This window comes from Gopherus evgoodei, chromosome 8, assembly GCF_007399415.2.
Source record: "Gopherus evgoodei ecotype Sinaloan lineage chromosome 8, rGopEvg1_v1.p, whole genome shotgun sequence".
Taxonomy (NCBI): Eukaryota; Metazoa; Chordata; order Testudines; family Testudinidae; genus Gopherus; species Gopherus evgoodei.
In genome coordinates this window covers 1,247,803-1,274,650 of record NC_044329.1, presented here as the reverse complement: position 1 = coordinate 1,274,650, position 26,848 = coordinate 1,247,803, and the positions used below count along the sequence as shown (strand labels likewise).

The 26,848-nt window shown below is 56.3% G+C and overlaps 1 protein-coding gene across 9 annotated transcripts in view; it reads right to left on the bottom strand.

The window, feature by feature from the left end:
• UIMC1 (ubiquitin interaction motif containing 1) overlaps positions 1–26,848 on the bottom strand; it is a 69,228-nt gene that overhangs the window by 1,474 nt on the left and 40,906 nt on the right. For 7 of the 9 annotated variants that reach the window (XR_004001720.1, XR_004001715.1, XR_004001717.1 and 4 more), the window contains 6 exons: positions 25,077–25,165; positions 18,645–18,724; positions 9,442–9,610; positions 4,648–4,726; positions 3,389–3,509; positions 552–886 (listed from right to left, as the gene is read on the bottom strand). Coding sequence is in view for 1 of the 9 variants with exons in the window: in XM_030573710.1 (XP_030429570.1) it covers positions 823–886; positions 3,389–3,509; positions 4,648–4,726; positions 9,442–9,610; positions 18,645–18,724; positions 25,077–25,165 (602 nt within the window). In the remaining 8 variants the exon portion in view is untranslated. Of the gene's footprint in view, positions 1–551; positions 887–3,388; positions 3,510–4,647; positions 4,727–9,441; positions 9,611–18,644; positions 18,725–25,076; positions 25,166–26,848 lie in introns of those variants that run through there. The other 2 variants (XM_030573710.1, XR_004001722.1) reach the window with 2 other exon arrangements.

Here is a 26,848-nt window from a genome sequence, read left to right as displayed (position 1 = left end):
CAGCACTGCTGAGCTGCAGGCAGGGCCGGGGACCCACTAGCAGGAGCAGCCTGCTTCCCGGGCGCTTTGGAGAGTGTGGCCCCTTTTGGCCAGGAAGCGGGGGCAGGGGCATTTCACACACCCAGTGAATCTCACTCCCAACCCGGGCCGGGCCGGGCCTGGCTGTCCCTCGCACGGAGCAGCGACGCCAGGTTCCAGCGGGCCCAACTCTCCGAGCCCAGCGCTCACTAGCACACCTAGGGACCTGGCCCAGAGCCCAACATGGGGACAAGCCAGAAGCATGGAGCCCCCACTCCACAGCAGCAGCAGGGCTGGGGAGGCTTCTCCACCCCCAGCGCTCCATCTGCTTAGGGGTGAGCTGGCCACTGCACCCCACAGACCCGAGGCTGGCTAGGCAGCCCGCCCGCACCTCCAGCTGCCAGCTCGGGTGCTATGGGGCAGGGGATCCTGCTGGGCCCCAACAGAGCCTGCGCTGCAGGTGAAATCAGCCACAGCCCACTGGGGCAGGCTGAGGGGCCTGTTACCAAGGGGCTCAGGGCTCCCATAAGCACCTTGCGTCGGTGTCCCTCTGCCCCGCCTGCGCTGGTCATGGTGCTGAGCTGCAGCCCCCCGGCAGGAGCACTGGCCCTGAGATCAGTGGGGCTCCCGGAGCGTATGGGGAGGAGATACAGGCCCTGGCCTTTCCCCCACGGCTTGCCAAGAGCCTGCTCCTGGGGGAGGTCGGAGCCAGCTCATACTGGGTGACTGCCCAGGGGCAGGGAGTGCTGTGTCGAACAGCCCGGGTCCCACACTGCGTGCGCTTCGGAAATGTGGTGTCCCCACCTGCAGACTTGCACTCAGACATCTCCAGCATGCTGAGGAGTCTGCCATCGCTCCTCCCGGCGTCCTGGGACAACGGAGAACACAGAGCCGTCACGGGGCTGCCAGGGAGGGCCCCCCTCCAGACCCAGTCTGCCCTGCCCAGCCTCTCCCAGGGACTATAGCAGGTGGCCTGACCTGGCTGCAACACCCCTCTCCCCCAGCCCCTGTATGCCACCGCCCACTGCACGGCATATCACTACACCTCCGCATGCCCTCACCCCACTGCATGCCCTCACCCCCCCACACCACCACCCCCTCACCCCCTGTATACCACCACCAGCCGTTGCCCCCCATACGCCCTCATCCTCTTGTCACCGCCCGTCTCGCCTTCACTCCCTGTACACCACCACCGAACGCACGGCACTGCACCTCCACATGCCCTCACCCCCCTGTATGCCACTACCCACCGCATGGCACTGAACCTCCGCATGCCCTCACCCCCCGTATGCCACCACCCACCGCACGGCACTGCACCTCCGCATGCCCTCAGCCTCCCCCCACATAACCGCCCCCTCACCTCCTGTATGCCACTGTGATGAACTGGGAAAGTTCTTAATGTTTTCTCTGAGTACTGTGTTGGTGCCTCAGTGTCCCCATGGCAGTTCTTAAGTATCTGGCAGAGCAAAGGGCCAGTGCACCTAAATGCCTGACACTCTGTCTCCTAGCAACTGATGGCCTGGGCCCCTCCCCTGCAAAGGTGCCAGCTGAAGGTGTTGGAGACAAAGGGATCAGGTGACCTCCTGGCCCAGGAAAGGGGCTGAGCAGAGAGGAGGGGCTGGGGGGGGTTGTTAGTCTGGAGCTGGCTGGGGTCGAGGGTGGAGGGCAGACCTGGGGGTCTGGCTCACTGCCCCTCCAGAATGGACCCAGCCAAGGGGTCCAGTTCGCTGTATCTACAAGCTCTGTTTTAGACCCTGTTCCTGTCATCGAATAAACCTCTGTTTTACTGGCTGGCTGAGAGTCACGTCTGACTGCAAAGTGGGGGTGCAGAACCCGGTGGCTTCCCCAGGACCCCGCTGGGGTGGACTCGCTGTGGGAAGCGCACGGAGGGGCAGAGGATGCTGAATGCTCCAAGGAGAGACCCAGGAGGTGAAGCCGTGGGAGCTTCTTGCCCTGAACAAGTCTGCTCCAAGGGAGAGGAGGCTCCCCAAAGTCCTGACTGGCTTGGTGGGGAGCAGTTCCAGAGCATCGCCTGGTGACTCCGTGACAGCCACCACCCACCGCATGGCACTGCACCTCCGCATGCTCTCACCCCCCTGTACGCCACTACCCACCGCATGGCACTGCACCTCCGCATGCTCTCACCCCCCTGTACGCCACTACCCACCGCACGGCACTGCACCTCCGCATGCCCTCACGCCCCCGTACGCCACCACCCACCGCACGGCACTGCACCTCCGCATGCCCTCACGCCCCCGTATGCCACCACCCACCGCACGGCACTGCACCTCCGCATGCCCTCACGCCCCCGTACGCCACCACCCACCGCACGCACAGCACTGCATCTCCGCATGCCCTCACCCCCTGTACGCCGCCACCCACCGCACGGCACTGCACCTCCGCATGCCCTCACCCCCCGTACGCCACCACCCACCGCACGGCACTGCACCTCTGCATGCCCTCACCCCCCCTGTACACCACCACCCACCGCACGGCACTGCACCTCCGCATGCCCTCAGCCCCCATACGCCACCACCCACCGCACGCACAGCACTGCACCTCCGCATGCCCTCACCCCCCTGTACGCCACCACCCACCGCACGGCACTGCACCTCCGCATGCCCTCACCCCCCTGTACGCCACCACCCACCGCACAGCACTGCACCTCCGCATGCCCTCACCCCCCGTACGCCACCCCCACCGCATGCACGGCACTGCACCTCCGCATGCCCTCACCCCCCCCACATAACCGCCCCCTCGCCCTCACCCACCTCTACGCCACCACCACCCCGCATGGTGCTGCCCCTCAACCCTTATTCCCCTGGCCACCGCTGCCCCGCACCCACCACTGCTTCTCCGCCTGCCGCCATTGCCCCCCATCCGCCACTGCCCCCCCCACCCACACCCCCTGCCCACCGTACTCTCTCACTGCCCGTCAACCCCCACATGCCATCGCCCTCACCCCTGTATGCCATAATCCCCCCACCCTCACCCTCCATACGCTGCCGCCACCCCCCTTGCTCCCAAAGGGCGTTCTATGAGCAGTGGTTACTTGGCTGGGGGCCCGGACTCCCTTTCACAGTTCTCTCCCCTTGCCCTATGCCCGCCTCCCTCTCAGCAATTCCACCTGTGCTCAGCCCAGGAACTGGCAGGACTGGGATGCAGCAAGACAGGCTCAGCCCTTCCCCCCTCCCCGCACTCGGAGCCTGCTGGTGATGTTGTAACAAGGGAATAGGTGACCGTAGCTGCAGGTCCCCCGTGGGCAGAGCCATGGCCACCCAACCGCTCACACACGCTGGAGGCCAAGCAGCAACACTGCTGCAGAACAAACCCATTTGGGCCTTGGAATGAGGCCGGACTCCACCCTTACCTTGGCACTGCGCAGCCTCCGGTTTCCCTGAGCGTCCCGCGCAGTCTGCAGGCAGCCATCTACGTGCCTCGGATACTCCGCCAGCGGCACCAGGGCCTTACAAAGGTAGCACTTCTCACACCTGCCGTGCAAGGGAAGCAAAGCCGTGCATTAGGATTCATTCGGTAGCACCCAACATGGCGTTTTACTTCTCCAGGCCATTCTCCTGAGGTGGCTAGTCTGGGGAGCAGCATCGGTTCAGCGGAATCGCCCGTCAAGCCAGCCTGATGCCAGTCTAAACAATGGAGAGATGAGCCGTTTCCCTGTCCCCCACGGGCGGCGGCAGCAGTGGGACGGTAATGAAATCAGCTCGGCTGCTGGCTCAGACATAAACCACCCTGTCAAACTGCAGAAATGAAGAGTTCAGGGGATGCACAAGGGAGTTACATGCTGCTGGAGAGACAAACCCAGCGTGTTAAAGCAGAGAGCCACCTTGTCTGACTGGCAGCCCAAGTCTGTCTCTGCCCTTCCCTACTTAGCCCGCACTACCCGGGAGGCCTGTGCCAGTCAGCGCTGGGCTGGCAGGGGTGAGCTGGGCACAGAGCAGTGGCTACAGCAATCACTGTTCAGGAGAGGGGTGTCGGTTACCGGAGGGAAGTGAGGGGCCCCACACTCTCCAGTACGCGCATGGAGAGCCCCCAGCATGCTCCACGCAGCGGGTTCTTCTCTGATGCTTTCTTTCCAGGCAGTGCTGATTACCAGAGAATGTGTCTAAACAGACGCTGTCCTCTCTGTAATTAGCCTAATTCCATTAGCAATGTTGCCATCCACTGTTTGTAACGGCAGAATGGCTTCCCCGGCAGGGATTGTACTGTCAGATCCTCTCTTCGGAGGCTGTGTGGGAGGGAGGAGGTGGGGCTGCACGGGGAGAGATTCAGCAAAACCGCTGCAACTCTGGAAGTTAAGTAAGGTCATCACTCCAGGTGCCATCCTGTCAGCCTTCCCATCTACCCTCTGCTTCCCACAGGCTCCTGCACTCAGCAAAGTGCTGCATTGGCCCACCTGAAACCCCCCGCATGGAGAGCGGGCTGAGCTCAACTGAAACAAAACATTTCTTTTGTGCTCGTCTGCGGCCCCCCAGACGCCATCGAGGGGCTCAAACACCCCAGTGCTGGGCCCCAAGAGAAGAACCCAGATCACAGGGCCGTTGCTACAAGGATCGCGCAGGAATCGAGGCGGGCGGCAGAAATAGGCTCTACGAAGCCAGTCTACCTACTTACTTGGCAATGGCTGTGGGGGGCGGGACGGCTCTGCCTCTGCCAACTCTGCTCCTTGTTTCTCTCTGTCGCTGAGCGAGCGCTTGAGACACAAACAGAAAGTTACCCAGTTGCTGGGTGGCTTCTCCCTTCCTGACAGCGTTCGGGGGCTTGCAAAGCACCTGGGATAGGACGTGGGGCAAGCTCAGGTGCCACCTGGCAGCAGCGGGATGTGTGATGGGACAGGCCAAAGGAGCACTGGGATGCTGATGGGCAGAGTCTTCCCTTCTGGACAACTCAGGCTGGCCCTGCCAGGGGCCTGGGACTTTGCTATCCTTCCTGAAGCCAACCAGTGACCCCAGCAGGAGGCTTCCGGCAGCCCCCCGGGAAGGGGCTTCAGATCGAGTTTGTGGTTTAATGAAAGTTCCCATGAAATGGAACAGTGGCCTACAACCTGCTAACGCCAGCTACAGCACTGCTCCCCCATGTCCCCGGATCAAGGACCGGGTAGAGAGAAGAGCTGACTGGTCAGAGGGTGGGCCCGGTGAGCCCCTCCCACCAGGACTGTGACTCGCTTCCAAGAAAGTTCCAGTTCCCTCCCCTGGGTGAGGGCTGGGCCAAACTCCCTGACATGCACAGTAAATCTCAAGCCACTGCCTCACTCTGTGCCTCAGTTTACCCATGTGTGACATGGAGGGGTACCGACCCCCACTGTCATGAGCTGTGAGAGCTCAGGGGAAAGTGCTCTATAGGCAGTGGGTGAAGGAAAGGGCTTTCCCCACCAGACTGCCTGGGGCTGCTGCAGCCTCTTCCACACTAGTGCTCTGGTGCGTGGAGCCACAAGCAGTTCTGCAGACCTGCTCTCCAGCCAGCTGAAGGGAGAATTTCATCGTGTCTCTCTTGCGGTTGAATTGCTCTCAGCACCCGCCCAGATCCTGAGGGAGTGTTTCCGATATCTCGGCCGGCTCCGGTAGGGATGTTTGAGTTTCCAGCTCAGAAACGGATGTTACTGTAAGCACTCCCAGGCAATGTGGGTATGGGGACAAAGTGCAGGAGAGCTGCTTTGCAGCCTGGCGTCGGAGCTTCTGGGATTTGCTGGGCTCCTGAGAAGAAAGGCCTGACTCCGGTATACAGGGCCATTCACCTCTTACTGTTTGCCAACGTGTTATCACAGCGCTCGGCGCCTGTGCAGAATGGAGCGAACCCTCACAATCTGCAGTCCAGCTCGCGTCTCAAGCAAGCCCTGATTTTCCTCTCTCTTTGGTGCTGGCCCAGCAGGCCAGTCATGACTAGCGCTTCGGCTGGGCAGCCTCCGGGGCGAGGCAGAGATGCCTGTGGTGGAGAAATGAAGCAGTTGCCCCTCGCCTGGCCTAGTGGTGAACCAGTGGCCTACCCCTGTCCTGGTACCGATTCCTGAGGCCCCCCCAGAGCCCGCCTAACTCAGCATGGCGAGAGCAGCTCTCTCTACAGGGTGCAGCTGTTAATATTCCTTCAGTGCCGTCTCAGGACGCCGTGTGCACTCGCTCAGGTGTTAATCAGTTCTGTGAGCACATCTGGCACGGCAGGCCTGTTAGAAATCTTTGGGGTCACGTGGGAAGACCCAGCTGTACTGCCGAGAGCAGCAGGAGGAATGGAGAAACATGGCCAGCATTGCTGATCGACTCCACCACACGCACACAAGCCAGCTTACTAACTATGCTTCCGAACGCCGACCAGGAGCTCCCCCCATCCCTAGAGCGCCTTTTCAGAAGAGACCCGCAAGAAGGAGAGCACACCTGGGGAACAGAGCCTATCCCAGCACACTAGGAGCCTCGTAACCTCTCCCGGGCCATGTTCTGCAATGCACAGCATGTCTGAAAATGAACCTGTCTCCATCGGCTCCAGACAGCTCCAAGTCCGGATAGCCAGGCATGGTGCCCTGCCTGTGTGAGGCTCCAGCACTCCCCTGGGAAATGATTCTGCATTTGCCCTTCGTCCCCATCACCACTGGCATGGCTGTTGGCCTGCCAGCCAAGGCAGGTCGTACAGTCAGTGCACAGGAATGGGAGCCAGGGCTTTCTGCCTGGCTTGGGGCAGGTCCCTTGTCTGTCCGCCTGTGGGCCTCTTTCACCAGAGTGTAGTGAGGCTCAATAACTGCATGCCCAACACTCGGCAGGTGCAAAGTGCCATCCGTGCATGACGACGCTTCCTGCCTTTTGCACAAGGTTTGTGTCTGCTCAGACTGCTTCTCCCCGCCCCAAGCTGTCTAGTCCCATTACCAGCAGGCTATTTTTGTGCAGATCCTATTAATGGAAAGATTCTCTAGTATGTTGGCCCCTCTCAGAAGTGATGAAGCTTTTCCCTGCGCCAGTTGTGTGACTCTTTTTGCTGCATCAGTGCCACTTCTCATGGTGTTGGGAGCTTTGTACAGTAGCAGCACTGCTGCTGGTGCTCTGGAAACGGATGGTGGGGTGTCAGTGGCATGGGAGGTGAGGGAGGGGCATGTGGCGTCTCCTGTCACTTGCTGTGGACCAGGAAGGCTGGGCCATAATGGAACGGGAGGTTAGTGAACAGCCGTGGCATTGGGTAAAATACTAGGCTTTCTTCCCGAACACTGAGCTGGGTATGTTTGTGGTAGCAGCCGTAGAGCACAGCGGAGGGCAGTGACCCGAGGCAGAATGTGGGAACTCCTTCGGAGTCCTTCAGTTCTCATTCCAGACTCACCAGCCCATTAGAGCTTGTGCCTGGGGTGTGGGGAGAGGGGGGCACACACATTCACTGGGGATGAGCACAGGGGTCAGGAACGTTCATTGCACCAGCAGCGAGGTCCCACCACTCCCATCCAGGCGCAGTGTCTAGGGCTTAGAACAAGCTCTTCAAGCCCTACTGAACTGCCTCAGAAACAAGCACCCAGGAAAGCAGAAGCAGGCCTTTGGGAGCAGAGCAGGCATTGGGATACAGTCTCCTTTAGTCTGGAACAGAGTCCCAGGGAGACAAGCCCTAAGGGGCTCTCTACGCTGCAGCGTAAGCCCGGGGTTAGCAGACCCTGGGTTTGAACATCTACACTCCTTTGTAAGCCCAGGTCAGGAATTGTTGAACCCTGGGTCCCAGCCTGGGGCTCCAGCGTCTACACTGCATTATGTGAGCCCAAGTCCAAACACCAGGCTTCCTTGCACCCTCCCAAAATGCGGCTGTTCTAGCCCTCAGTTTGAGGTGTAGTGTGAGAGAATGAGACCGGGCACCAAACCTGACTGGCCACAGGACAAAGGAAGTTGGACTGCGGGACACTTTTGGCCAACTCCCAGGGCACAAGTCCAGTGGGGCTGTGTCTCCACTGCAAAGCAACAGGGCTTGAATGTAGGTCCCAGCTTGACTCAGGCTTAGACCCTCCACCTCCCTGGGTTTCTGGGACCCTGGGTTAGTGTGACTTGTGAGGAGATGGAAGGCGGTGTAGGCAAGAGCCTGAGTGTGAACCCTGGGCCTACATGAAGGGTACGTCTACACTGGAATAAAAGCCCTGCGGCATGGCCACAGCTGGCCCAGGTCAGCTGACTCAAGCTCGCAGGGCTTGGGTTGCAGGGCTAAAAATGGATGGATAGACTTTCGGGCTCAGGCTGAAGCCCGGCTCTGGGACCTCCCCAGCAGAGTTCCAGAGCTTGGGCTCTAGTCGGAGCCCGAATGTCTACAGTGGGAACTAGCAACTCTGACAAAGATTGGGAGTCGTGATGGCTAACCAGACAGACATGAGCTCTCAGTGTGACATGGTGGCCAAAAGACCTATGTAATCCTGGGATCTCGAGCAGGAGCAGCGAGGTGGTTTTCCCTCCGTATTCAGCACTGGTGCAACCCTGTGCCCAGTTCTGGTGCCTACTGTTCAAGAAGGATGTTGGTAAATTGGGGAGGGGTCAGAGAAGAGCCAGGAAAATGACTGAAGGACTAGAAACCCGCCTTGTCGGAACAGACTTGAGGAGCTCCATCTATTTAACTTAAAGAGGGAGTTGTGGGGTGAGTTGATCCCAGTCTATCAGTATCTACATGGGGAACAAATACTGAATAATGGGCCCTTCTGTCCCACAGAGAAAGGTCTGACCCGATCCAATGGCTGGAAGCTGAAGTCAGATGAATTCAGATCGGAAATAAGACAAAAATGACAGTGAGGGAAACTAGCCACTGGAACAACTTACCAGGGTGGTGGTGGATTCCCCTTCCCTAGCAATTGTTAACTCCCGACTGGCTGTTTGTCTAACAACTCTGCCCGAAGGATGATTGTGGGGCAGGGCTCTGGGCTGTGCTATGCAGGAGGTCAGACTAGATGATCACAATGGTCTCGCCTGGCCTTGGGATCTCTAAATAGTCCCTCTCACTGAGTCATAGCGCTGGGCTTCGCAGCTTACCACGTGTTGGACTTGTCATCTCTCAGTGCAGGCTGTGTGCTCCATGCTGTGCCCCCCACACACAAGCCTGTGAGGGTCCTAGCTGAGGTGTATGCTATGGCCCTAGAGGGGTCCTGCACTGTGGGACTGCAGGAGACGGCCAGGGCTGGAACCTGGAGCAATGGTCACAATGGGCTACTAAGTAACTGACTGACTACACGGGAATTCCATGAGGGCTGGAAAGCCAGGGGGCTCAGAGCTCCCTCCAGGGCAGGCCGAACCAGGCAGAGGGAGGAGGCCTCTCGCACACCTCTCAGCGGGCCTCAGCAAGAGGGTGTTTGCTACACTCTCTGTAGCCAAGAGTCAAGGGTGCTGAGACTCCCTGCACACAGGGCTGCTGGGGCAGGAGAGGGAAATCACACACACACTCACAGGACCCAGACACGAGACCATGTGCTTAGCAGACCTGGAACGTCTTCATTTGCATCCTGTCCCACGATGCCGTTACAGCCCATAGCATGCAGCTCAATCTCGGTGGCTGGAAACCCTCGATCACACAGCGGGCACGACACACTGTCATCAGCTGACGGGCTGCATTCAGAGACTGCGTTCCCAGCTTCTTCATCTCCACCCACCTGAGGAAGGGGACAAGAAATCAGGCAAACAGCTCTTGCTGTTTCATTCTTCATGCCTACCCTAGAGCGCCTGGCTGTCTTGCAGCTACTTACCCTCCCGCAGCTGCTGCACTGCTCAGACACATTCATTCCCACGGCACAAGTCAGATCTAGTAATTGCACTGAGTAGATCACTGCACGAGCGAACACCACACTAACATCAAATGCTGGTTCCAAAGGCAACATGTCCTGCCGAAGCACCACCAGGCGTCCCTGGACGGTCCTTTTAAGGCAAGGGTCACCTGTGCTGCCACTATGCATCGCTGGGTAAAATGTAAAGCACCCCTAACTGAGACCCCAAGAATGTCAGGAAGCAAACCCAGCGAGACGCATGAAAAACTCATGTGGCAAAGCAAGAGTTCAACATGTGACATGGGCTCATCAGTCCCTAGCCATGGCCCAGCACAGCACAAGCAGCATGTCTGGGACCCTGATGAAGGGAGACTCCCATGCTCCCAGTGGGTGAGCTCAGAGCAATGGCCAGGTGTGACGTTATCTGATCAGAATATGACCATATGGATCATTGTTGCAACCACTGGTATACATTTGCAGCAAATACTGTGCAAAGGTTGGCGAGTGAGGTGTCTATAGGAAGGTTATGGTTGCTGGTTATGATTACGCTATCTGTTTGCATGTATCATTTTTGTATGTGAAGTTATAAGTATTGGAATCTCCACCAGCTTGAAGGGGATTGTCTGCCCCATTCTTTGCAGTTCACCCTAATGGAGCGACCACAGCTGCCCCCCCCCGGGGACACCGGTCACAGCCAGATCTGCCATGTAAGAGATCTGCAAAAATGTCATAATTTCCCAGATATGATAATCTTGTTTATATGTTTGTAGCACCTTTGTATTATGAGGTATAGATATGTCGGTATTTCAAACTTGTGCTATGCTTCTGGGTGACACACCAGACAGTGGCATCAGCACTGATGGCCCATCAAGGCCCATCAGCTACATCTGACCCATTGAGAGAAGGCAGATAGATACACCTTGTGACTCAGCAAGACATGCAGGGACAGGCCTATGGACAGAACTCTGAGGTTCTCCCCAGCCATGTGCTGGGCAGCTTGTGTTTGGAACAAAGGAAGCACAGGCTGCATGGCAAGAGACTATAAAGGCAGCTGCACCTTCTGTCTGTGTTTAACCCATTTTGCTATGACCAGGAAGAGGCTGTCTCTAACCTAGGGAAGGTGGAAAAGAGCGGTTTGTCTGCCAATGAAGTTTCTAAATGTCTGTTTAGTATCTCAGAAGTGAATCTGGCATTAGATAAAGCTCAGGGAAATGTTTCTCTAGAGCAGATCAAAGTTGCTGGTCAGATTAAAGCCCTAACTGAGGAAGAAAAGGGTAGTTTTTTGTGGGTGATGGATTGTTGGCTAATAAAGCTTGGGAAAATCAGCCTGACACAGGTAAAAGTGATGTGCTTAAAGTAGATCAGTGTGATAAGCCACTGTTCGTGGAAAGCAACAGTTTATCTGTTGAAGGAAAAACTGTTTCGAATTGTTTGTCTGTTGCTAACAGCAGCGTGTGTAATGAAGGAGAGTGTACCTCGTCTTTTGTCTGTGGAGCAGACAGAAGCCTGTCAGCCTATGATGGTTGAAAATTGATCAGTTGACCCAGAGTTGGACCTGTATTTAACTAAAGCCCTGGAAGGGAATGTTATTAAATTTGCGTTTGATAGGGATTGTAATGATGCTGGTTTTGGCGGGACCCAACTGGGAGTGTCAATTCGGGACGAATTGCTTAAAACAGGGCAGTTACAGCCCAAGGCTGGGGTTTTTCCACCTCTAAGGCAAACCAAACCAGCCAAAGAGGACTTTGGCCTCACCCCACTGGCTAAGCACAAGTCACACAAGCTATTCCCTTAGACACTCCAGTTTCCCAGTATCACCACCAGTCCCACTCGTCATGGGGATGAATGGTTATGACAACCAACACCCTAATAAAAGAAAAAAGATTCCCTCAATCCCAAAGAACCAAGCCCCAGACCCAGGTCAATATACAGATCAGATCTTGCGCACAAATCACACTGTTGCCAATCCTTTAGAATCTAAAATCTAAAGGTTTATTTATAAAAGGAAAAAGATAGAGATGAGAGCTAGAATTGGTTAAATGGAATCAATTACATACAGTAATGGCAAAGTTCTTGGTTCAGGCTTGTAGCAGCAATAGAATAACTGCAGGTTCAAATCAAGTCTCTGGAGTACATCCACAGCTGGGATGGGTCATTCAGTCCTTTGTTCAAAGCTTCTGTTTGTGGCAAAGTCCCTCCAGAGGTAAGAAGCAGGACTGAAGACAAGATGGAGATGAGGCATCAGCCCTTTATAGTCTTTTCCAGGTTTAAGAACCTCTTTGTTCTTACTGTGGAAAATTATAGCAAAATGGAGTCTGGAGTCACATGGGCAAGTCCCTGCACTTTGCTGAGTCACAAGGCTTATCTGCCTTCTCTCAATGGGTCAATTGTATAGCTAATGGACCATCAAGCAGGCTAGGCAGAGCTAACACCAACTTGTCTGGGGTGCCACCCAGAAGCATAGCACAAGTTTGAAGTACAGACAGTCTAGAGTCAATATTCATAACGTCAACGACAAAAATGACACATGCACACAGACAGCATAATCATAACCAGCAACCCATAACCTGGTCTTAGACACCTCATTTGACCCCCTTTATACAAGACGTGGTGCCACTACAGGACTTTGGTTGCAACCATGTTCTATAAGGTCCCAGTTCAAATCAATCACGTGACAGGGATCATCCAGTTAATATCATAAATAGCTCCCAGAGACCAAGCAATTCTGGTTCTTCTATTTTGCCTATTGCTAGAGTGTTGCTGTGTAAAGATATGACAACCTTGCCCGATCAGGGTGAGGATATAGCCAGGGCACGAGGAAAGCATGAAGGTATATTATATTATATTATATTATATTATATTATATTATATTATATTATATTATATTATATTATATTATATTATATTATATTATGGTAATTTGACTGTGTTATCTACTGGCAGTGTTGAAACTTGTAACAAGGAAGGAGAATGCTTCTAATCCTGTGAATATGAAGTCTAGCAATTTACCTGAAAGGGGTTTTTGTAAAAATCCTCCTAATGGTCCAGTGGTGATTCTGGATTTAAGTGAACCCAGAAAGAGTCTGTTCTTGCTCAGGAAAATGTTCCTTTCCAGCAAGCCCTAGGTGGAAAGGGTAAGGGAAGAATTTCTGTGAAAAATGGGTTGTTGCTTAGAAAGATTCCTGAAGAGAAAAATCTGCAGGGTAGTTTTTGCAAGCAGTTTGCTGCAACTGCTGGGTGTGGAAGTGATTTGAGTTAACTCAGGGTGAATCACTGTACAGAGAAAGGAACAGCGTCTTTCTGAGATGTATAGATCCACTGATTTTGCTTTAGAAAGACCCAGTGTGTATAGCTTTGAGAAGGTTTCAGATGGAGTGAAAATGGAGGTAAACTCTCACCTCTAGACTCTTTGGATATGTCCTGTAGTCTCTTAGCGGACTTGACATCAGATTCCATGTGGAAGCAGCGGTTGGTTATGGAAGGACAAAAGAACCTTGAGTCTAACATGTGAGTGAAAATGGACGGTGTCTCTGTAAGACAGAGTCCAGCCTTGGAATTGGGAACAGTTACGGATCCGAAAACTAGTGAACAAGCTGGTTTCTGTGGAGAAAGACCTGCCCATAGCTGGTAGCAAGAGGACCCACCGAGCCAACCAATGGATTCTGTCCAGCAAAAGAGCTCACTCAGATTTTGACCCTCTGGAGCAGGGAGAAAGGGGGAAAGTTTCTCATGCTAATGAAAGGCACAGGTTAACCCTAATACTCATATTAACTCTTGTCTCTAATGTGTTGCTAATACTAAGAACTGTAAAAATGTACCATGTGCTTAATCTTTTGGAAAACCCCTTAAACACGTTAAGAGTGAGACACAGAAGCACACTTTATGTTAAAAGACCTTGGGATACTGATATTTCATAGTTAGTGCCTATAATAGATCTTGAAACTGTACACAGAAGAAAAGACATTGCAGACATAATGCGCTGTATAAGAAGGGAAACTGAGGCACACTACCATATTGCTATCAGGTCTAAATGCCAAGAACGTTAATATCTACATTGACTTTTTGTTAATTGGGTTCCAAACATTTGCCAGAGCTTGAATCAATAAATTAGCTATTTTCTTTAGTTCTTGGCAAGATCACATGAAACATGCAGGAATTATGCTGAAGAGCAGATCCAATCCACTCTTGGTCTAACCAAGTTTTACGCTGGGTTTGTAAAGGGATTCAACAATATTGCTAAACATGATTTTAATAAACCATTTCGGTTATACACTGATACTTCTAATATCAGGTTAGAAGCTGTAGTAATACAGAACCAAGAATGGGAAATTCCTGTGATGCATTCAGTACTGGCTGGGACATCACTTCCTGCATCCATTTTGCGTTGCGAGGTTACTTTTGTGGCTGCTTTGGTGTGTCATATAAAAGAATCACCACCAGTTTTGGGTTGTGTTTGCCCTATTTCTCAGCAGGGCATCCTGAAATTGACATTCTCAGTCATGACCCACAGAGGCACGTTTACATCAGGTTCCTCCAGTCTCCACTCCGGGTAATGGGGGTAGGGACAGCAGAGCCGCCCGGGGGGAAGGGAGGGGCAAGTGGGGCAATTTGCCCCGGGCCCTGCAGGGGCCCTGTGAGCCGTGGCTGAGAATCCCTTCCCTGGCTAAAGGCGCCTTTTTAATTTTTACTCAACCGGCGGCGGTCCGGGTCTTCGGCGGCACTTCGGCAGTGGGCCCGTCACTCACTCCACGTCTTCGGCAGCAGGTCCTTCAGAACTGCCGAAGATGCAGAGCTAGTGAAGGACCCGCTGCCGCCGCAGACGTGGAGCGCGTGAAGGACCCGCTGCCACCGCAGACTCGGAGCGAGCGAAGGACCCGCTGCCGCCGCAGACTCGGAGCGCGCGAAGGACCCGCTGCCGCCGCAGACGCGGAGCGCGCGAAGGACCCGCTGCCGCCGCAGACGCGGAGCGCGCGAAGGACCCGCTGCCGCCGCAGACTCGGAGCGCGCGAAGGACCCGCTGCCGCCGCAGACTCGGAGTGAGCGAAGGACCCGCTGCCGCCGCAGACGCGGAGCGCGCGAAGGACCCGCTGCCGCCGCAGACGCGGAGCGCGCGAAGGACCCGCTGCCGCCGCAGACGCGGAGCGCGCGAAGGACCCGCTGCCGCCGCAGACGCGGAGCGCGCGAAGGACCCGCTGCCGCCGCAGACGCGGAGCGCGCGAAGGACCCGCTGCCGCCGCAGACCGCGGAGCGCGCGCAGGACCCGCTGCCGCCGCAGACGCGGAGCGAGCGAAGGACCCGCTGCCGCCGCAGACGCGGAGCGCGCGAAGGACCCGCTGCCGCCGCAGACGCGGAGCGCGCGAAGGACCCGCTGCCGCCGCAGACGCGGAGCGCGCGAAGGACCCGCTGCCGCCGCAGACGCAGAGCGAGCGAAGGACCCGCTGCCGCCGCAGCCGCAGAGCGAGCGAAGGACCCGCTGCCGCCGCAGACGCGGAGCGAGCAAAGGACCCGCTGCCGCCGCAGACGCGGAGCGAGCAAAGGACCCGCTGCCGCTGCAGACTCGGAGCGCGTGAAGGACCCGCTGCCGCCGCAGATGCGGAGCGAGCAAAGGACCCGCTGCCGCCGCAGACGCGGAGCGAGCAAAGGACCCGCTGCCGCTGCAGACTCGGAGCGCGTGAAGGACCCGCTGCCGCCGCAGACGCGGAGCGCGCGAAGGACCCGCTGCTGCCGCAGACGCGGAGCGCGCGAAGGACCCGCTGCTGCCGCAGACGCGGAGCGCGCGAAGGACCCGCTGCCGCCGCAGACGCGGAGCGCGCGAAGGACCCGCTGCCGCCGCAGACGCGGAGCGCGCGAAGGACCCGCTGCCGCCGCAGATGCGGAGCGAGCGAAGGACCCGCTGCTGCCGCAGACGCGGAGCGCGTGAAGGACCCGCTGCCGCCGCAGATGCGGAGCGAGCGAAGGACCCGCTGCCGCCGCAGACGCGGAGCACTGCTCAGTGAGTACAAGTGTCGCAGCGGGTGGCGCCTTTTTTATGTCCGCTCCCCCACCTTGCCCCAGGCCCCGTGAATCCTCGGGGCGGCCCTGAGGGACAGAGGCAAAGGGGAAAGATCAAGGTGATATGTTTGAAAACCTGTAACTAAAAGTTACCAGTCGTGGCTTTTCTCTAGTACTCTGTGATCCAAACCCATCAGGGTGCCTGCGTGTCTGGCCTCACCCAGGCCCAGCCTCTGCATCTCAGTGCTAGCAACTCTCTGCAGCGCACTGACCCTTAACCTAGCCGAGCCTGGAAGAGGCGGCAGCCTGACTGCTGCTGCCTAAGAAAGCTTTACCGACAGGCAGCCTCCCAGGCAGGTTCCTGAACTTTTAAGAAAGGGACAGACGCTGTTTTCCACAGCCAGGGCCGGTCTGTGTCATTGTTAACTAGCTGGAAGGAACTTGCAGGAGCAGAATGCAGAGGTGGCTGTCGTGGGGCTAGCCCGTGACACACACAGGCAGCTGAGGAACTGATGCTACTTCCTTCTAACAGTGCAATTCCAGGAAAACCATCATTAGGGTCAGGCTGGCTGCTCAACCCCCGCTGCATGTTCTGCCGCTGAGTAAGAATCTGCTCTGCCAGGAGTGAGCTCACTTCTGGACGCTCTTCCTGCACTTGTGTCACGAGCTCCACCCACCCACTTTGTGTGGGAGGGCCTGCAGGACTGGGCTGTATCTCACAAGGCACCTCAGGAAATGCCCTGGGATTGCTGGCTGACAGGTCTCCGCACCCAAACGCCTCGCAGGCAAACTCCACACACAGCGTCTTGCCAAGGAACCTGACTCCCGAGCTGGAGCGAACGTTTCTCAGTTCTCCTGTGGGTACCTCCCCGTTACTGCACCGGCACTTGCATGCCGTTTTCCACTCTCTGGCTCCCTGCATCTTGTTACACTTTAGCGAGTCATGAGGACATGCCAATACAAAATCAGACATGCTGAATATGAAAGCTCAGATCAGATCGGTGTTACCCTAATCAGACAACACATGCAGATGTGAGGAGACAACAGCAGGCGCTGCTCCTTCTCATTTCCACTTGAAAAGCAATCGCAAAGATCACGTCTTTTGCAAATACTAGGTGTCCAAACACACCACTTACACTCGTGCTGTAAATAACTCATTTTACATGTAAATACAACAGCATATAACAAAAACTGTCAGCCAGCTCCTGAAACGGCTTGTGCAGCACCTTACGAGAATGGCTTTTGGAACCTGTGACTGCGCGCTGGCTGAGCCAGGCCTGGCCTGCTCTCGGGAGGAGAGCGCAGCCTGCAGGCAGCAATGCCTGAGCACCCAGCGCAAAGCAGCACCCACCTGGAGGTCTCAAGCTCCAGGGCAGGCTCAGGCCTGGACACTAGCTGGGCGAAGGGCCTGGCTGTTGCTAACCCCCGAGCCAAGCAACAGGCATTTCTGCCTCTGACCTAGAAGGCTGAAAGCTCAAAGGTGACCCTGGCGTTGGGCCTACTGCCAGTGTTAGCACTGCGGAGCCGCGCCCACGCCCAGGAGGGTAACTGCTCTAGCGCTGGGTGCTCTGTCACTGACATCTGAGCCACTAGCTGCGAGACGCCACAGGCACGATCTAAAGGTTGTAAGGGACGAGCCCAGCGTCCTGGCCATGAGCCCAACTCTGCCAAAGGCTGCATGAGCACCCGTGTCCTGTGCACAGCGCTGGCGTGTGGATGTGCCGTGCTCTGAGGTGTGGCAGGACGAGAGGCCCGAGAGAACAGACTCTGGGCTGCTAAGAGCCCAGACAAAGACACGCTGTAGACTCCCTGAGCTTGTTTCTCACTCATGCACCCTGCCGGAGCAGCGCTTGGGAACCCCTCTGGTTTCCCTCTGTAAATTAATACCCAAAGGAGCGTTCTCAGGAGCAGGTCCAGAAGCCAGCTCTCACTGCTGTGACACCTGCCCAGGTGTGACACCACAGGCAGGGGGAGACAGCACTGAGTGGCATGACGAGGCCTCAAGAATGGCCTGGCCCTAGATTAATTTATTTCATTTTATAAAAGCCAAGGCTCTGTGCTGTCCCTAGGCGCCCTGCTTCACTCCTCTCTGGGCTCCACACGGGACCCGGGCTCTCTGGCTCAATCCAACCCAGCAAAACCAAACCTCCTCACTCAATCCCCTCCGAGAACACCAGGGGACAAGCAAGGTTTGCAGCATGCCCCAAGGTTCAACTGATTCTTCAGAGACCCAGCCTCACCCCTGAGATTACCAAAGTGCAAGTTCAGTCATAGCAGGGAGTCACAGATACCCAGCAGGACTTTTCCTGCAGCACTCATACCCCTTGGCTCCATCCCTCTCGCCTCAGGGCAAACAACTGGCTCCCCTCCGCCCAATGGCTGGTTGACACCTTGCAGTCCAACCATGGGGATTAGCAGCAACCACTGCAGCTGATCTAGGTGCTCCGAAGGGAGCTCCCGGCAGACCTGGGGCCAGTGGCTGGGATTGGGGAATCAGGGCAGGGTGTTAGGGCCCTATTGTCAGAGATATACACCCTCCTCTGCTCCTGGGGAACCCAGTAGAATTTGCTGCTGAACCATGAGGATTTCCAGTTTGATAGAGGCCTGGAGCCTGGTCTACACTTAAACGGAAGTCAACATAGGACGGAGCTTGAGGGGGTGAAAACTGCGCTCCTTTCCCCCCCCCCCCCCCCCGAATGCTGTAGCTATGCCGGTCTAAGCTCCGGTCTAGACACAGCTGGGCTGATGGAAGGAAGCTCCAGGGACTTAGTTAGTGTTGCTCCTGGAGGTGGAGTTCCTACCCAACAGAACACCCTCCGTCACTGCAGTCTGGCCATGGACCCAGAGCTGCACTGCTGGAATACCCGCGAGCGTAAACATGGTCTGTAGCTGGGACGCTTCTCTGGCTTTTCCCCTTCAGGGACTCTCTTACCTGCAGAGGTGCATCTTTGCTGGCTGAACGGAGCTCTTCTCCCTCTGGCTCAATAGCTTCTGATGGATTTGGCTGGGTCTCTGAAACAGAAGTCTGTCATGTCAGCCTGGGCTGCAGCTCCTAGAGCCTTCGCAATCTCTGGGTGCTTAGCCCGTCGCTTGACAGTGTTTTCACCATTTCTAACCAGTTCTCTCAGATGTTGGCAGATGTGCAACCCTATAGCTAGATGAGAGGTTACAAGTCACAGCACAGGGTGCAAGGACAAAGCTGCTACAGCTTCACAGGAGTGAGACCAAATGGGACCCACAGAGCACGTGCAGGGCGTCTGCTGGTGAACTGTGCAGTGCGAGAATGAAGCTCTCCAACCCAGCAGAGTCACAGAATTCCCATTGTCACACGGACACCCTCCTCTCCTGAGCCTCATCTGCCATCCCATGTTTTCAATATCAACAAAAGTCACATCCAGCCAGCTGCGAGGAACCTCTCAGCCTCCCCAGGGAACGAGAACTGTTCCTACTACTGATTTCAAAGTGAAAAGCCAAAATCAGGACATCAGTGCAGGACCAACGAGGAGAGACGGTCCTGAAGAAAGCAAACGATTCAGTTCCAATCAAGTTTGCTAATGAAATGTGAGATGAAAATTCCTTTTACCTCAATCCACCAGCGGTCAATTTAGCGAGTCTAGTGAAGACCTACCAAATCAACAGCAGATCCCTGTACTCTAGGTAAGTCGACAGGAGAGTTTCTCCTGTCGACCCCCCGCAGTATCGTCAACTTCCCTAGCGTAGGTCGACTGGCCGCAGTAGTATAGACGCAGCCATAGGGATGCAGGGCTGGGAGGGACCTCCCCGCCCTCTGCACTGAGGCAGGACCAAGTAACCCTAGACCAGCCCTGACAGGGGTTTGCCCAACTGGTTCTCAACCCCCCTAAGGACAGAGATTCCACAGCCTCCCTTGGGAGCCTGTTCCAGAGCTGAACTGCCCTGAGGTAGAAAGATTTTCCTAATATCCAACCTCAATCTCCCTGGCTGCAGAGGAAGCCCATCACTTCTTGTCCTGCCTTCAGGGATGGAGGACAACCCACCAGTGCCCTTTAGAACAGCCCTTAATCTATTTGAAGACTTATCAGGTCCCTTCTTCTTTTCCAGGACTAAACCTGCCCATTTTTTTTAACCTTTCTTCATAGGCCAGAGTTTTAAAACTTATCACTTTTGCTGCTCTCCACTGGACTCTCTCCAGTTGATCCACGTCTTTCACGAAGGGCGGACCCAACACCCCAGCTGGGGCCTCCCCAGTGCTGAGCTTCCTGTGCCTGACACAGGACACCCTAGACTGATATTAGTATTTTTCACAACTGCATCACTGTCACGGAGTCACTGGCTTGGTGCTCTGGACCCGCTCTGAGTGATGTCAGGCAAGACTCTAGCACAGGGTTGCCAGGTGGCCGGTTTTCTACCGGAACGCCCAGTTGAAAAGGGACCCTGGCGGCTCTGGTTAGCACCGCTGACTGGGCCATTAAAAGTCTGGTTGGTGGGGCTGGCAGGTTCCCTACATGGCTCTATGCGGCTCCCCAGAAGCGGCAACATGTCCCTTGGCTCCTAGGTAGAGGGACAGCCAGGGAAGCTCCATGTGCTGCCTCCGCCCCAAGCACCAGCTCCACAGCTCCCATTGGCTGGGAACTGCAGCTAGTGGGAGCTGCAGGGGTGGTGCCTGCAGGAGGACGCAGGGAGCACACACTATGCAGAGCCACCTGGCCATACCTCCACCTAGGAGCCAGAGAGACCTGTCACTGCTCCCGAGGAGCCCCCGAGGTAAGTGCCACCTGGCGCCCACACCCCCTCCCGCACGCCAACCCCCTGCCCGAGCCCCCTCCTGCACTCCAAATCACTCATCCCCAGTCCCACCCGAGTCCTCACCCCCTCCCGCATCCCAACCCCCTGCCCGAGACCCCTCCTGCACCCCAAATCACTCATCCCCAGTCCCACCCGAGCCCTCACCCCCTCCCGCACGCCAACCTCCTGCCCAAGCCCCCTCCTGCACTCCAAATCACTCATCCCCAGTCCCACCCGAGTCCTCACCCCCTCCTGCATCCCAACCCCCTGCCCGAGCCCCCTCCTGCACTCCAAATCACTCATCCCCAGTCCCACCCGAGTCCTCACCCCCTCCCGCATCCCAACCCCCTGCCCGAGCCCCCTCCTGCACCCCAAACCACTCATCCCCAGTCCCACCCCCGAGCCCTCACCCCCTCACGCATCCCAATCCCCTGCCCGAGACCCCTCCTGCACTCCAAATCACTCATCCCCAGTCCCACCCGAGCCCTAACCCCCTCCTGCATCCCAACCCCCTGCCCGAGCCCCCTCCTGCACCCCAAACCACTCATCCCCAGTCCCACCCGAGCCCTCACCCCCTCCTGCACGCCAATCCCCTGCCCGAGCCCCCTCCTGCACCCCAAATCACTCATCCCCAGTCCCACCCGAGCCCTCACCCCCTCCCGCACGCCAATCCCCTGCCCGAGCCCCCTCCTGCACCACAAATCACTCATCCCCAGTCCCACCCGAGCCCTCACCCCCTCCCGCACGCCAATCCCCTGCCCGAGCCCCCTCCTGCACCCCAAAGCACTCATCCCCAGTCCCACCCGAGCCCTCACCCCCTCCCGCATGCCAACCGCCTGCCCGAGCCCCCTCCTGCACCCCAAATCACTCATCCCCAGTCCCATCCGAGCCCTAACCCCCTCCCGCACGCCAACCCCCTGCCCGAGACCCCTCCTGCACCCCAAATCACTCATCCTCAGTCCCACCCCCGAGCCCTCACCCCCTCACGCATCCCAATCCCCTGCCCGAGACCCCTCCTGCACTCCAAATCACTCATCCCCAGTCCCACCCGAGCCCTAACCCCCTCCCGCACGCCAACCCCCTGCCCGAGCCCCCTCCTGCACCCCAAACCACTCATCCCCAGTCCCACCCGAGCCCTCACCCCCTCCCGCACGCCAACCCCCTGCCCGAGCCCCCTCCTGCACCCCAAACCACTCATCCCCAGTCCCACCCGAGCCCTCACCCCCTCCCGCATGCCAACCCCCTGCCCGAGCCCCCTCCTGCACCCCAAATCACTCATCCCCAGTCCCACCCGAGCCCTCACCCCCTCCCGCACGCCAACCCCCTGCCCGAGCCCCCTCCTGCACCCCAAATCACTCATCCCCAGTCCCACCCGAGCCCTCATCCCCTCCTGCATCCCAACCCCCTGCCCAAGCCCCCTCCTGCACCCCAAATCACTCATCCCCAGTCCCACCCGAGCCCTCATCCCCTCCTGCATCCCAACCCCCTGCCCGAGCCCCCTCCTGCACTCCAAATCACTCATCCCCAGTCCCACCCAAGCCCTCACTCCCTCCCGCACCCCAACCCCCTGCCCCAGGCCTGAGCCCCCTCCTGCACCCCAAACCCCTCATCCCCGGTCCCAGTCTAGAGCCCGCATCCTCTCCCGCACCGCTGCCCCAGCCCTGAGCTCCCTCCCACACCCAAACTCCCTCTTGGAGTCCACACCTCCCGCACCCCAACCCCCTGCCTCAGCCCGGAGCCACCTCCCACACTCTGTACCCCTCGGCTCCACCCCCCAGCCTGGAGCCCTCTTCTGCATCCCAAACCCCTCATCCCCAGCCCCACCCAAATCCCCTGCACCCTAACCCCCGTCCCAGCCCGGAGCCCCTTCTCGCACCCTGAACCCCTCATTTCTGGCCCCACCCTGGAGCCTGCACCCGCAGCCGGAGACCTCACCCCCTCCCACAACCCAAGGCCCTGCCCTAGTCTGGTGAAAATGAGCGAGTGAGAGTGGGGGAGAGCCAGCGACAGAGGGAGGGGGGATGGAGTGAGTCGGGGCGGGGCCAGGCCAGGGCAGGGGTGTTCGCTTTGGTCTGATTAGAAAGGTTGCAACCCTACTCTAGCACAGTCTCTCTTCCCTCAGGGCCACTCTCACCGGGCGCTTCCTGGGTCTGACTTCGGAGCAGTCAGCGCCCTATTCACTCCGTGAGCTCCCCTGGCTGGGACCCCTGGGGGAGCCTCACACTGCTCCAAGGGGGCCCTGCACCCCAGCTCCATAGTCAGCAGTGACTCTCAGCCAGTGTGTAACACAGAAGATTTATTAGTCAAGAGAAACACAGCATAGAACAGAGCCTGCTAGCACAGAAATCAGGAACTTTCAGCAAAGTCCATCTGTGGGGGGGAATCCAGACCCTCGGGTGCTGGCCCTCCCCATCCTTCCCCGAGTCCCAAACCAGGAGACTGACTCGCTTTCAGGCAGGGCTGGCGCCAGCGTTTTTGCCGCCCCAAGCAGCAAAAAGGGGGGAGAAAAAAAAAAAGCTGGGATCGCGATCTGCAGCTCTGCCGCTGCCGTCTTGGGCGGCAATTCAGTGGCTGGTCCTTCGCTCCGAGAGGGAGTGAGAGACCCGCCGCCAAATTGCCGCCGAAGACCTGGACATGCCGCCCCAAGCAGCTGCTTGCTGGGCTGGTGTCTGGAGCCAGCCCTGCTTTCAGAGGTCCAGCCTCAGACACACACCTTGCCCCTCCTCCAGCCTTTGTCTCATTTCTGGGCAAAAGGTACATCTCGTCGCCACCTCTCTCCGGGGTCCAACCTGTTGCAGCTGGTGAGCTCCTAGGGAGAGGGCCCCCGGCCATCTGTTGCCAGGTTCGGAGTGTTTCGGTCATTATCTGCATGCAGGCAGCTAAAGGCAGTCCCACCTATCCAATCGGGTCTCATAAAAAATCACACCCCCTTGGTCCACCACCTGGTGTTTGTTTAATACACAGGGGAAACTGAGGCACACACCGTATTCATGCAAAACATGAAGAAAATAACCTCCTACTTTGTCACAATCACATTGCTGATTCTCATTCAGTTTGTGACCCACTGTACCCCAGATCCTTTTTAGCAGTACTGCCACCTATGCAGTGATTCTGCATTTGTAGTTGTGCATTTGATTTTTCCATCCTAAGTGAAGTACTCTACACTTGTCTTCACTGAATTTTCATCTTGTAGATTTCAGACCAATTCTCTGATTTGTCAAACTTGTTTGAATTCTAATCCTGTTCTCCAAAGAGCTCACAACCCCTCCCAACTTCGTGTCAGCTGCAAATTTTACAAGCATAATCTCCACTCCACTATCCAAGTAATTAATGAAAATATGGACTAGTACAGGACCCAGGACAGGCCTCTTCAGGATTCCCACTACATAGTGGGCGCCAGATGAAGGACTGTGGCGGCGGTGGCATTTAGGCGGATGCTCGACCGCCAGCCAGGACGCAGGTGCATTTAGATGGCAATCGGGCACCACGTTGGGGACCCCTGCACTAGATGCACCCTCCCAGTTTGACAGCAAACCATTCATAACTACTCTTTGCATACAGACTTTCCACCAGTTGTGCACCGACCTTACAGCAATTCCATCTAGCCTGCATTCCCCCAGTTTTCTTATGAGAATATCATGTGGGACTGCGTTCAAAAGCCTTACTAAAAATCAAGCTAGATCCCATATACTGCTTCCCCATATTGGCTAGGCCAATAACCCTGTCAAAGGAGGAAATTAGTTTGGTTTGACATGATTTTGTTCTCGACAAATCCACACTGGCTGTTCCTTATAATCTGTTATCCTCTAGGTTCTCACAGATAGATCGTGTAATAGTTTGTTCCAGTATCTTTCCAGGTATTGAAGTCAGGCTGAGTGATCTATAATTCCCTAGGTCTTCTTTGTTCCCCGTTTTTCCCTTTCTGCCCTCCCCAGTCCTGTGGGACCTCACCCATCCTCAGAGGTGGCTCCACGCACCAGCGCACCAAGCACGTGCCTGGGCAGCAAGCCACGGGAGGCGGCCTGCCAGTCGCTGTGAGGGCGGCAGTCAGGCAGCCTTCGGTGGTGTTTCTGCGGATGTCCGCCGGTCCCACGGCTTTGGCGGCAATCCGGCAGCGGGTACGCAGAAGGTGCGGGACTGGCGGACCTCCCGCAGGCACGCCGCCGAATCCGCGTTACCGGCAGACCTCCCGCAGGCGCGCCGCCGAAAGCCGCCTGACTGCCATGCTTGGGACAACAAAATACATAGAGTCACCCCTGCCCATCCTCCATGAGCTGTCAAAGATATTCGCTAACAGTTCTGAGTTGCTTCAGCTAGTTCCTTAGTACCCTGGGGCTCAGATGGACAGATTGGAAAGTTTCTCAGTATGGAATTTCTGCTTTAAATCAAGAGGCAAACACAGGCTGCACAACCAAGAAAAGAAACAAACCAGCCACATGAATTTCAGCTCTGTGAAAACACAGATATCTTGGTTTTCCTCCGTGAATAAAAACAGAGAAAAATGCTGGGCTCCTCTTTTGGGAGAACAATGTGGGATTTAAAGAGCAGATGATGTGTCCTTTCCAGTGCAAAGTTCAGTACATTTCAGTAGGGCTCTTACCAGGGCAAACAGTGATCTCTTCTTCAGCAGGGCTCTCTGTGGCAATGTCTGGGCTCCTCTTACTGCCAAATGGGGTCAAGGCAGAAATGCTATCAGAGCAAACACATACATGTCAAATCAAATCAAATCAAAGTCACAGCATGCAGCTGGGTCACACACAAACTCCAGGATCTTTGGCTAATTACCGTCTGACCGCCAGAAAGGACCCGGAGAACTAACAGACAGGTTTAAATGCCAGGCACCGCCGCATGGCTGAAAGGAACTTCCCTCTCCTAGAAGCCCATGATAAAAGGATCTGGAGGGTCACTGTGTCAGGTGAGAGGAGTAAAAATATCAGCTCAGCACTAATAGATGCCTTTGATCCTTTCTGTTCTCAGTTCTAGGAGTTCTGCGGGTAGCAGTGCTTCCTTACCTCCACCAAGGCACTCGCTGGAGACAAAAGAGGAGGTGGTTTGCTTGACACTGTACTGCTCTTTCTCCCCAGCCTTACTGCTAATTCTCCTTTTTATCCCTGTACATGGCTTTCTAACGCAGCAGGAACGTGGTACTACTCAGAGCTTCCCTACAGCAGAGTCCTGCCAATGTTAGCTTAGTGGCTTTTTGTGCAGTGTGTAACCATGTCTGGCTCCTCTGTCTGACCTTCCAGTTCCTCCATTTTCTCGCTGGAGTGCAACCGCTTTATGAAACAGGAAGCCATTGTGGAGTAAGCCTGTTCCTCACGCTGACCCCCTCCGCCCTCAGCGAGTATGCAAGAATTCTTTAAAAGCATGAATCCCCACACCTGCCAATTGAAGATTTATTTAACTTAACCACACACTAGAGAGGAGGAAACAGCCACCATCGATTTATGATAAATAACCAAATTCTGAGTGGAAACCCCAAGCCACTTCTTTCTAAAGGAACCATCTCAAAGCATTTGTTATGAGCCCAAGCTGAGCATGGTTTACTGCGTGTGTTAACACTGGGATCACTTCAAAAAGAATGTCACAACACAACTTACTGGGACAGTTATAAAATGGGCTAATCAATTTAAAGTCAAACCACTGTGCTTGCTACATCACCTGTCTCTGAGTACCAATCACAGAACCACAGTCCGATCCGCTGCGCTCTGCACCGAGCATGGGACTCAAACGCCTGTGCGACTTTTGCTAATGCTGCGCCAGGCGCCCCACACCCGAGCAGGCTTTCTCCTGTAGCTGCCCCAGCAGCTGGCTGCCCAGCATGCCCAGACATTGCCCAACAAAGGGCTGCACTGGCACATTGCCAGCAGCCAGAGAGCTCGCTCGATGTGCACACAACTCAGAAGACTGCAGCCACCATTATCTGCTGTCACTGGGGCTGTCTGCTGAAATGAGAAGTCACAGCAGGGAGTAACGAAGCTTGAGCTGAAAGAGAGCAGCCATCGGCTGCACTGCAGCATTCACAGGGCCACACTCTGGCATGTTGGCTGCCCATGGGTCAGATCGAACAGAGGATTAAACCTGCTACCTGGACACAAAGGGTGATGCAGGAGCCCTCTGGAACCCCTTACATTGCAAAGCCAGCATCCAGCCCAGCTTTTCTTACCAGGGTGCTGCCCTGGTCTCTGCTAGGGAGCCTCACCTTCTGAAACAGGCTCTGGCTACTGGGTACCTGAAACATTACACCCTCCTGTCCCCCATCTGGAAACTGGGGATAGGAGCTGCCTCTTCCTTCATGGCCCAGCCACAGGACTCCTGCTGCTCCCAAGGGAGGGAAGACTTCACCAGCCAGCCTCTTTCAGGGGATCATTG